The following is a 12846-nucleotide window of genomic DNA, read 5'->3' as shown; positions in this document are numbered from 1 at the left end:
CTACCGGTATGAATTATTATTCTTCTTCTGTGCAGTGTATTGAATCGAATATTCAGAGCAATTCTTAAAGTTAAGTTCGTAATTTAAATGGGCAGGTGTTAAAAACCGCTTTAACTATTAGGGATTTACTTTGGTTTGGAGAGAAAATCCACGCTCTAAAGCTTAATGATACAAGATTTGACATTTTCTGGTAAATATTAAAATACCCCTCCGACTAATGAGCAGGTATGTGAGTATTAGACCTTCCTGATAGATAGCCTGACGTGTACAATTAGGGATTTCCTCCATTTCCATCTACCACAGGGTGACACAGACCAGATAATCCTATCCGTTAATCCACATGATCTGACATCAAGCGCTGCCGATTCGGGGGAGGGGGAGGAGAGCGAGACATAAAGAGCGAGAGGGGGAGATAGGGAGAGGGTGAAAGTGTGAGAGAGAGAGAGAGAGAGAGAGGGGGAGAGAGAGAGAGAGGGGGAGAGAGGGAGAGAGATAGATGAGGAGGAGAGAGAGAGGGGGGAGAGTGAAAGGGAATTAGAGAGAGAGAGAGACAGAGACAGAGGAGAGAGAGAGAGAAACAGAAAGAAGACATTAAGAGGAAAAGAGGAGCATATACTATTTTGGATAGGGGTGTCAGGACAAATCTTGCTACCAAGTTGGCAGAATTTTTTAACAACAAAATGAGGGGAAAAAAAGAACAAAATCTAGGATCTTCAAACTTGCCATAAAAAGAAATGACCCTAATGCAGATTAGAATTATGGGATATGGGAATAAAGCTTTGTCCATTCTCTATCAGAAATGGACGTTTGTCCATCTATAGCTTATGTATTCATGCCAAACAAAGCCCTTCTCTTACATATTCAGATTTAGGGGAATAAGCAAGGGGTCAGGGGTGGTGGATTAACTACACCCCCCCCCCCCCCTCCCTTCTTACCCATCACAAGTCCTTGTATGATCGACATGCTTGTCCATTTTAATTGTGTCCGGGAAAAATCTCCATCCAGGAAATTAACAATTATTAATTAACCCACTACCTGTATAGATGTACAAGGAGATTCAGAATACCGTCTGTTAGAAAGCAATTCTCCAAGACTAGCTGCCTTCCTTTAAAAGGGAAAATAAAAAGGAATCTCTCAGATATTAGGGGGAATACAGTGTATTTTGTGTGGTTTTATACAGAACTTTCCCCAAGGTAATTCCTGAAGGTAATGGGAGGGGGGGGGGGGGGGGGACGATACCGTAAAGGTATTTTGATACAAAGTATATTATTACATTTAAAGTTTTATGAATATAGGCCCATGTTGCTTACTTACAAGCATATCGGTACACAATCATCAAACATTGGGCACACAATCATCAAACATTGGTTGGTTTAGAATCGGTTTGTGGATGTCACTGAGGTATTTCTTACTCTCCATTTCTCTTTCAAGACAAAAGTACAAAGAAATCATTCACTTTCATTTTCTTCATGTTTTGTTTAAAAAATAGCTTCACATAGATTTTAATCAATTAACAATACAAAATACAAGAGTTTAATCATTATTGCACAAATAGCAATTTATAATGAAACATTAAAAAGATAAATATTTCTAATTCAAACACATCAAGGCAGCTGACATCAAGTGAACTAATTCATAGAAGGAATCGTACAAAATTTTGTCCAAATACTGTAAAACAAACTACTTTACGAGCAGATTTTAAAGTTCTATACAAAAAGTAATAATAATAATAATAATAATAATAATAGCCTAATAGTCCACTCCAAATTTTATTAAACCGAAACGGAAATTCTTTTTGCCCAATTGATCGTGAGCCCGGCAGCCACTGAGCAGCGCCAGATCGACGTTGCTCTATCCCTTATTGTTGAACGCCAAACAAGGTAGCAACAACTCCCATCTTTTAACGTCTTTTGGTATGACGCGGCCGGGGTTTGAACCCACGACCTCCCGGTTGTGAGGCGGACGCTCTACTGACTGAGCCAACATTAACAATGACTAGAGGACCAAGTGGCAGCATAATATATGCAATAAGACATGACCACCTGTTTATTGAAAATTTTCTGCACATGCCCCCCCCCCCAAAAAAAAGGAAGTTTCTGTTGGACAATTACGAAATCAGTATATAACGTCAACAAAATAAAAGTGGAAAGTACAATCGGCATGATTTTTATGGGAATTCCTTGAGATATAGATATTTGATGCTCTTTGTCTCACAACTGTATTTATGAAAATAGTATTTTTTTTTACTCCCAACCTACATAGCGTTCCATTTAACAATTCTCAATACACAGATCTAATAATATTATATATTCCACTTTTATATAGCGCTTAATACAAATGTCACTAAGCGCTTTACAGATATACTATTACCCCGGTCATTGGATTCAATACTTGCCCGCACAATCTCCACAATCTACACAAAAAATTATTTTGTGTAGCACCCTCCGCAACAAAACTCAACTATCCCTTTAATACAACATTTTCTGTTGGAATGCATTCACTTTGTATCCAAAATTTGCACTATCAAACTTGGTAGGAGATACTCTTATTTCTTAAGAAGAAGGATAGCACACTTTCCCCATCAACCAATGAGAACGCATTACCATGTAACAACATTTGAGCTTTGCTTGATTCTGAGTTGATATTCATATGCAACGATTGCTGTCATCATCATCATCATCATCATCTATACGGGAGTGTAGGATATCCTGTAGGTTTCCCGGTCAGATCACTTGGTACATTAGTAAAGGTCTATATCAGTGCATGCGTGGATGTCAGACTATGCTATAACAAAGTGTTTGTCCGACCAAAAAGAATCCAAGCTGTGTTTAAATGAGTTGATGCTGGTAGCAGTTACTAGAGACTCTGGTAAACTGTTCCAAGACTGGATGACCCGATTGCTAAAAAAGTTACTCCTGACATTCAATCGACAGCGAGTAGTGAATAACTTCAATGAATGGCCTCTTGTTCTCTGATACTGAGATTTCACAAAAAAACAATCTGGATCGAGTCTATCTATACCATGAAATATCTTGAAAACTTGGATCATGTCTCCTCTTACCCTCCGGTAATGTAAAGAATAGAGATTGAGCCGTTTAAGTCTTTCGCTGTAAGATAGGACGCTGAAACCTGGGAACAGCCTCGTCGCTCTACGTTGCACAGCCTCAATTCTCCTGTCATCAGTGATGAACCTAGGGCTCCAAGCGACACTACAGTATTCCAAATGAGGACGAACCAACGCCTTATACAAAGGCAAGAATATGTCTGGATCAATGTTAACAAATGCACGCTTGATAATGCCCAGCATTTGGTTGGCTTTCTGGGTAGATGCAGAGATGTGTTGACGAAAAGTGAGTTCACTGTCAATTAGAACACCAAGATCCCTTTCAGATTTGACATCCTCCAATACGACGTTCTCCATTGAGTAGGAACAGTGCAAGTTATTATTTCCTATGTGGAGAGTTTTACACTTCTGGAAATTCAAAGGGAGTTGCCATGTTTGTGACCATGTCTCTATACCAATCAAATCTTCTTGTAACAATCTGCAAAAGTCTGTATTTGGTACTCTTGTGTAGATCTTGGCGTCGTCGGCATAAAGTTGTGTGAGGCTTGTCATACTATCTGGCAGATCATTAACAAACATAACAAAAAGTGTGGGCCCGAGTACGCTGCCTTGTGGTATACCACTCAATACACTTGTCCAGTCTGACTTAGAGCCATCGACGACAACCCGCTGTACACGCTCTGAGAGAAAGGCCTTGATCCACGATAAAAGCGGGTCACGTATCCCTAGCGATTCGACTTTCTTCAAGAGTCTAGCATGCGGTACGGAATCAAAAGCCTTTTTAAAGTCCAGGTATATTACGTCAACCGGTTCGCCATTGTCTATGCTTTCTGTCCAATCCTCAAGCTGACAGAGTAACTGTGTTGTGCATGAACGTCCAGGCACAAATCCATGCTGAGCATCACAATACAACTGTTGGTGAATCATGTGCTTGACAATGGCATCTCTAAGAATGGACTCCATGACCTTAACCACAACTGATGTGAGACTAATGGGACGGTAGTTACCGGCATCCTTCCTACTACCTTTCTTATATATAGCCGTAATGTTTGCTGCTTTCCATTCTAGAGGAAGGACACCTTCTGTGAGTGACATATTAAAAATCTTGGCAAATGGTTCACAGAGTTGATTAGCAAGTTCTTTTAAGACACGAGGATGCAAATTATCTGGACCAGCAGATTTACCATTCTTCAGTGAAAGTAGTTTCTTTCGGACAACATCCGCTGAAAAATTTACTTTGTCAAGCAAATTGTCAATTGAATGTTTGGGAGCTTCAGGAATACTAGAGAGGTCTTCAATAGTGAAAACACTACTGAATTGTTGATTCAACACATCAGCTTTTTCCTGACCAGTAGTAGCTGTTGTTCCGTCAGTTTTGGATAGATTCCCGATCTTACTTCTGCTCTTCGTTTTACTGTTGACATATCTCCAAAAGGATTTAGGATTCGACTTTACTTCTGTTGCTAACCGCAATTCAAAATCTTTGCACAGATCTCGTGTCATATCTCGCAAGGAGTTCCGTTCACGAGCATAAGTAGCATAATCCCATGCGCTATTTGATTCCAGATATCTTTTCCACAGTCTCTGCTTTCTCTTGGAGATAGTCAAAGCTTCATGAGTCATGTAAATATTCCTTTTCTTGCCTTTCCCCATGACTCTCTTTGGAATATACTCTTGCATACATTGATGGAGTTTATCAGACACTTTTTTCCATGAGTCAGTACAGCTAGAATTGGCAAGGAAATCATCCCAATTAACATCACACAAAGTTCTCCTCATTTCTTCATAGTTGCCTTTGTTGAAGTCATAGACAGAGTCTTTTTTCTCTTGTGGTTCTTCACGTTCAAGTGTCGTGTTGATCAATAGACAACAGTGGTCACTCTTCCCCAGGGGAGGCAGATATTGTCGTAAATAAGGTCCGATTCATCAGTGAGCACAAGGTCCAGAACGTTAGCCTGTTGTCCTTCCCTAAATCTGGTAGCGTGTGATACGTGCTGGTAGAGAAAAATATCCTGCACTGCAGTTAAAAATTGATATGCAGGCTGTTCTTCACTGCACTGTAGATGCCAGTTACTCCAGTTTATACTTGGAAAGTTAAAGTCTCCTACTACAAGAATATGTCGCTCTTTCCTCAAGGTACTGTCGCGTACTAGTTTGCACAATAATTCATTGTTAAGTGATGTTGAAGATGGGCTGCGATATACACACCCCAACAACAAAGAGATTTTTTCAGAAAAAGTTACTGAAATCCATACGGATTCTGAGAAATCGGAGCTGTACTGAACGTCAGTGGCAGATAATGATTGTTTCATGTACATAATGATGCCTCGCACCTTAGTTTCATCAAAGTTACAAAAACTGTCGTACCCTTGCAAACTCACAGATGTTGGATGCAGTGCAAAAACTGAACTTTTGTGATTGGCTGCCTGCTACCTAACGGAGCACATGACTGGACGGATGTTGTTGGACTCTTCCACTGCCTGACCACAGGAGGGGCAAGTGTAGGATGGATCAGCTTCAAAATTACTCTAAAATGAAAAAAAGAAAACAAGAATCACAGTTATCTTATCCACATTACTTTTAAAGTAATCATTTATAGACCAGTTTTGGAAATGCCCCCCCCCCCCCCTCTCAAAAAATCAAATAGAAGCTCTTATTACCAATCATGTGAAAGAATATGTTCTGACTAGTATGTGATGATACAAATTTTGCCGGGAAACTAAACCGCCTACTAATTGATATATTTGGTAAATTATCATATCAATCCGGCCTGGACAGATATCGCGAATGCACTTCAACATTGAACATTTGGGCATATATTTCTGCTTTTTTACAAATTTATGCGGAAATATTGCCATCTAAACCTCTGAAGGCAATATTTTAACTATATTGAATGGATATTTTGCACCCAAAACCCTTTAACCGCAATTTACCACTACCGGTCTATATCTTTAATCTATAGGTAAAAGTGGCTTTGGCTTTACGGCAGAATGTTAAACCAGACATCAGGACAATGGGCTTGGGGGCAGTTGCCCCCCCCCCCCCCAATAAAAAATTAAATCATGGTTTATTTCTAATTCGTCACCAGTGATTTACAAATGTTGCTGAAATGACATGATTTTCTGGGTTTTATTTTTCTTCTGCCCCCCCCCCCCAAAAAAAAGAAGTTTTTACTCAGTGCGCCACTGAATAGAATTAACCCACTAGCTACTGGAACCAAGTGGTCCATGTATCAAGCCGGTGTCAGTGAGAGAGTTGAGTATTAATCTGACTGATGTAGAGTATAGTAATAGGATTCAAATTAAACAAACATTACAATGGATGTTGGAATCACTTTCATTATAATAATGTAACAAACTACATCCATAATTCAACATATGGCAGTCACACGGTCAACTCCCTTTCACCTTGAGACAGTAGTAGCAGAAGACATGCTGGCATCCCATCTCCTGGGGACAGGTCGGCCACTCTCCACAGACGGCACACTCCTTGCACTCCGCCAACGACCTCTGCAAGGTGCCCCGCCCCGCCGGAACGCCAGCGATCCTCCGTCGAATCACGTTCCGGATGCGATGGATGTTGACAAGCGGGAGGAGGAAGAAGAGGAACTCAGCAAAGCCGTGCCATAGAAGCTCTCGGGTCATGAACTCAAAGGTCACCTGGTAATTACAAAGGTCAAAGGTGGAAAGTTGAAAGAGACAGTTTTGCTGATAGAAGCTCTAATGGGGGAAACTCAAGTGTTACCTGGTACTTACAAATGTTAAAGGTCACAGGTGAATACTTGAGAGAAGCTACTTCGCTGAGTCCATTATATGGAAGTCCTTGTGTCATAAACTAAAAGGTTGTCTAGTTATTTTAAAGGTTATACAATTAAAAGGTGAAATACTAAGAGATTCATTTTTGCTGATGAGGATGCCATGCCATTGTGTCATGAACTCAAGGGTCACCTTGTACCTACACAGGTTAAAGGTCAAAGGTGGAATCCTGAAAGGGGTTAGTTGCTGATAAAGAAAACACGAGATTTCAGAGAAAGGCGACTAGGCAGAGATGTTCTTAGTCATAACAATCAATAATAATGAGAGTATCATACTGTTCTAAAAGTCTTAGAGATCACTTGCTTCATCTGCAACAAGGACGACTCAGAATTTGTTCTTAAGTTGAAAGAATATCATTCGGTAATCTACTGCCACTTTGCAATTGCTTTACTACGGCAGGGATATGCTGAGGTCTAGAAAAAAATATTATCCTCTTCTGTTTTACAATTTACAAGGTAAATTTACAATTTACAAAATATCCCAGGAAGAACCTTTGTGAATAAATAACTCTTGTCTGATTAATGAAATTTATAAGGGTACAATTTTCGAAACTGCCTTTTGAAGTATTACAGAATAGATAGCACAATTTATGTAATGGCAGATTTTATGAGGGTTGCAACGATCATAAAATTCCTTTAACACATAGAACATATCTTCATGAATATGACCAGAATACCGGAATGTAAATTACCTGTCTGACAGACTGAGGCTGAGCAAACCTTGGAATGATGCCCAATACCCTCTCAAGAAGACTGGGATAGAAGCCTTGCTGGAGGAACACCAGGAAGTTAACCAGAGAAGCTACTTTCACCAGTCTCTCCAACAAGTCTATCAATTTCCATACCTACATGAAGAAAAAGTTTAAAATGAACAGCAAAATTTCAATTCAAATAATTATGCTAGAAGAATGTTATAGAACTTGATAGGTGATTTGGATCTGAAAGTTTAGTTCAACAAGTTTTCAACTTTTTTTATACATGTATCCTTGAGAATAAAATGACAAATTCTGATGAACTTTTGGTGAATAAATTGAGAGGATTTGAGTGAGATAGATAGAAATAGATTGAACAAATTGAGAGACAAAATGAGAATTCACCTGCTCTCTCCCCCCCCCCCCACCCTCCCCCACCCCTTTCCCAAAAAAGAGAATCCTGAAGCAATGGTTACAAAAATTAACCCCCAAACTCCCTTCTGTTCAAGACGTGACGATTATGAAATAATAATACAGTAATACAGTGTTTCTTGATGGTCATGAGTTTGGTGACAATGCGTTCTTACTTGGTGCATGCAGCTTGTCTTAGATCACACATTAATCTATTTTCTTCCAATAATTCTGAAAGCTACAGGATTACATAGGTTGGGGTTATCTGTCCAGAGGAGAAAAAAAACTACAACAGATAAATGTTAGTCATTTCAACTTGCTTACAAATTGGAATTTTTCGCTGCTTCCCGTCATCAGAGAAAGATCTGAACTCCTCTCCTGAAACCACCTGCATCCCACGAGGAGCAGCGCATAGAGTAGCTGGTGCTTACGATCTAGTGAAAGTGACCTTTGACCCAGCGGGAGGCTGTTTGTGTAGAGCATGTTGAGCATCTGCTGTCCAAGGGTGGCCCCTACTTTGCTGATTGAAAACTGTGAAATTGAAGACACAAAATACACCTATCATTATATGGTCCTTGGTTTCTATCTTAATGTAACAATAATTACAAGGAACCTGACCATTTAGAATTGACCTAATTTCCCAAATTTCAACACTATTTTCATTGGAGATCATAACATGATTCTCATGCATTTGAAAATTTCTCTTGAATACCCTTTAACATTTGTTGAGCCATTCTATAAAACATTGCTCCAAGGCATGCCAATCCCACTAAGGGGCTTTCATTTAGTATGCAGAAAACTTTAAAGACCCTATCCGGTGAAAATACACCTTGATATAAATGGAAAACTATGAATGTAGAATACAAATATAAAAAAATAACAAGTATTAACCGTTTTAATATTGCACAAAAGCAAATTAAAACCTCATTTTACGCACCCCTCCAAATTAGGGGTCAACAGGGGTCGAATTTGTAGAAGTTACAGTGACGACAACATGTGGACCAGATCGATTTACCTATATAGCAGAGGCGATGAGCCATGCTTAATCAATGCAAAGTCTTTGTGAAAATGCGTACCCCACATAAGATGATGTCATCAAGTGGATAGCAAGTTTTTAGGTCGACAACTTACGATTTTTAAAGCTTTAGATTTTGAGCTTTCAGAGAGCTGATACTCCTTTAACAGACACTAAAATGGAATATAATAGAAATTATTGTAAATTATATCCCTCATGTATAGTTGTTTGCATTGCAATTGTACAGAGCATGAAAAAGGTATAGATAAGTACTATCTACCTGAGATAGGTCTTTTTGTAAAGTAATTTTTTGCTGCTACCCCACTTGCCCACCCTTGCCCATTGAATACGCATAGCAAAGTAGGTTACGCGAAATGTCAAAGTCAATGTCAATGTCAAATGAGCGGGCATCGACTGTATTACATGTATGCATGTTGCGCTTTGTAAAATCTAGCTGAAGCTAAACTCTCTGCAGAATCAGTTCTCGGGGCTACCATCATCCCTCGCCTTGCGGCTCAGGAAGATAGTAGCCCCGAGATCACCTCGGCGATGATATTTTGCACCATTACCCTCGTAGTCGATTAATATTTGCTTATTATGGCTTATAAGCTTTCACTTGATATATAATTCATCCATTTCATTTTTCAGTTTGGATATGGCCTTTAACAAATAAAATCAGGATAAGTCATTGGTTAATGTCTGTGCCAAGCTGGCTGCACTTATGCTGTATCAATCCGATTATGATTATTTACGTCTGGGGAACGACCTATAACGTCACCGTCTTCGTCTGCGCAAGCTTGTAGAGGAAGACAGAGAGCTGACCAAGTGAATGTTCCACTAGACCAACTCACATCTCCCTAATTAAGTGTAGCCCCTGCATATTTCATTGCCCAGGTTTGTTATGGTACGGTACGTACATGCCATATCAAGAGACGTAAGACAGCATTCACTTCAGGATCACACTTTGAGAGTACACCCGGCTAGAAAAAAAGAAAGAAAAAAACATTTATCCAAAATAGGCAAAATGTTGATGTGCATTATATTACTATAAAGCAAGGTATGTAAGGCACTATTTAGTGTCTACCTTTCTTTTCTTGATTTTTCTTCTATCATTTTTTCCCCTTATTTTCCTGTTTAGTTTGCATAATATTTGAAAAGTTATTTCCAAATCAAAATGTTATTCAGTTCACCTAAGCTTACATTAGGAAGATATTACTTGAGTAACTTGACCCAAGTTTGATCTAAATTGGATAGCATCAATTGCACATTTTTGAAATGTTAAAAGCTGAACAACAAAAATGTTAATAATAGTCTATATGTGGTTGGATACACAAACTACTTCACATGGAGTGAGCTCTGATAATTCTTGAATTTGAGACATGAGCCTTATTAATTGTTACCAAGAAAATTTAAATATGGTAATTTACTAATTAACAATTATTAGTTAGTCATACCCTGAAGAACTGGAATGCTTTTGTTAACTGAGCCCTGAGAAGCAGATGAAGTTCATCATCTAGCTGATGAGCATCCAGCTAAAATTTGAAAAGGAAATAAAAGACAAGCTCATGATATTGCTTGCTTAACTGAGAATGAATACAATTTTTGTTAGAGCAGATTATATAATCATACAAAATGAATAATCACTGTTCATCCACTGTTAAAAAAAAAGTTGTATCTGACTCTTGAACATCCTCACCTCGACCTACTCAGCTCAGAGAATTTGACATTTTGACCAAAACCAAATGAAGCTGAATAGGTCTAAAAATTATGCCATGAACTAGGTATGTTACAATGTGTGTGCTTTCGCCATGAAGGTTTCTGCCATGGGGCTGTTATGCACTATTGGAGACCAAGTTGGATAGCCTAGGTAAATGTGATCTTTTATATTTCCTACTGGATTCGAAATATATTTCCTACTAGATTTGAAATTGCTATTGTTGATTTTGAAAGCTGTCCGTTTGATTGCACTTCAATAGCTGATATTGAAGTGCAATTAGACGGATAGCTGGAGACTGTGGATCGGGAGCTAGCGGATGGGGGGGGGGGGGGGGGGGGGGGGGGAGCTGACGGGAAATGAAATATCATATTATGAGACATTTTAATTTATGACGCATGTTATTTATTTATACGACTGTGCCGGTAAATTGTTAACTTAACTTTTTCAATCGTTAAGAGTTCATTTTACTGTAGAAGTGTTGCGTAATTATATCACGTATTTATAATTATGAAATCTGAATGTAAATGTATTTATTACTGTTATTTTTCTGCAAATCCAAACCATCTGTGGATCGGGAGCTAGCGGATGGGGGGGGGGGGGGGGTGGTGACGAGAAATACTATATTATATTATGAGACATTTTAATTTATGACGCATGCTAAATGTAGGCAATAGGAAATTGAGGGGCATATGCACACTATAAACAGTTATCCATATTTATGTACATAGTTTTCTATTGTTAAATGTTATATTGTATTTTCTATCATTTGTATTTTCACTGTCAAAAAAGCCATTGGAAGCAAAATTTCTATGTAATGTTTGCATGCATGGACCAATAAAATAATCTTGAATCTTGAATCTTGAATCTTTTGATGGGCTGATTAGATTTTTGTTTCATGATTTATATTGGATGAGAAGAATGACATTGTTATCTTTCATTTCATACTAAATTTTTTATGATTTATGTTTTCGGCAGTTTGTTTTGCTGCACTGTTTCACAAGAGCCGTGTTTAGTGCCATTCTGTACCCTGATCCCACCTACAGGATTTGAAAAAAAGTATCTAGGATGATTGGTTAACATGTGAATTTGCTTTTGGTGAAATTTCAGCAAAATCTATCGATTAGAAATATGTTTTTTTGGATGAGGAATGTGAAAATGTCATGCAAAAATGACGGCCCTATTAGCGGTTTTTGTGTATTTACATACATTTTGGGGCGATTTTATGTAATGAAATGGAATCTTTTGGTCACATTTGAGATCACAACTTTTGGTTTAAAAACAAAGGAAAACAAAGCAATTAAATACATGATTTCCGGGCGTTTAAAATTGGCATAACTTTCTTATTACTGGGGCTATTACGATGAATGAGGCATCAAATAAAAGGTCTTATCAAGCTCTGTCTAATGGCATAAAGCAAGAGCTTGAATTCTGAGATTTAATTTTTTTGTAACATCCCTAGACTCTACATCAACTTCAACTAGCTAGGACAAGGTATCATTCATTCATCACGATAGTGAAAGTTTTTTCAATTAGGGCCTAGATCTAGCCCTAGATAGACCTAACACTATAATTCATATTTATGTGTTTTTATAAAATAACCATGTTCAAACAAAAAATCATGACAACCAATGACAATGTTTAAACTTAAGTTTACTAAAGTGAGATGGGGGCGTGGTCAAAAACAAAACATTGACCGGATTCAACCCCACAACATTTTTCATTCAGAACACACAATCTACCGTATGACCGACTTCACCATACACAAATTGTACCTTACAAACACTCACTTCAAAACAGAATTACGCCAACAGTAAATTATTAATTGAAAAGCAGAATTTTCCTATCATCTGTTTATTTACCCAGCTACGGACTAAAATCAAGTTTGGAGATTCAATTTCGACAAAAGACATTAAATTTACCTGATCAACTCGGAGAACGCTGTGTGCCATCTTCCACAAATTGTTGTTGTTTACATCTTGTTTCATTTCTGATTAACGACCTCTATCGTTAGAGCGCGCGCAGCCTCACCTGAGTATTATTTTATAGCTTGAATAAGGAGAGAATAATCGAATAAATAAATAGGTAAACAAAACTATATATGAATAAAAATGAAATGAAATAAACAAATAAATA

At 38.2% G+C, this 12846-nt stretch overlaps 1 protein-coding gene across 1 annotated transcript; it reads right to left on the bottom strand.

Annotated features, from left to right (window-relative positions):
• Positions 1-2417: 2417 nt before the first annotated feature.
• LOC582970 (peroxisome biogenesis factor 2) lies at positions 2418-12718 on the bottom strand. The gene is made up of 8 exons (XM_030986603.1): positions 12633-12718; positions 10451-10528; positions 9914-9976; positions 8306-8512; positions 7571-7723; positions 6472-6723; positions 5481-5592; positions 2418-2665 (listed from the first exon to the last, which is right to left on the bottom strand). The coding sequence occupies exons 1-7, from the start codon at positions 12696-12698 to the stop codon at positions 5494-5496; spliced, it is 918 nt and encodes a 305-aa protein (XP_030842463.1). The 5' UTR covers positions 12699-12718; the 3' UTR covers positions 2418-2665; positions 5481-5493.
• Between the last annotated feature and the right edge of the window lie 128 nt (positions 12719-12846).

Source organism: Strongylocentrotus purpuratus, unplaced genomic scaffold (assembly GCF_000002235.5).
Source record: "Strongylocentrotus purpuratus isolate Spur 01 unplaced genomic scaffold, Spur_5.0 spur5_scaffold_16, whole genome shotgun sequence".
NCBI classification, from domain to species: domain Eukaryota; kingdom Metazoa; phylum Echinodermata; class Echinoidea; order Camarodonta; family Strongylocentrotidae; genus Strongylocentrotus; species Strongylocentrotus purpuratus.
This window is presented reverse-complemented; position numbering and strand designations above follow the sequence as displayed.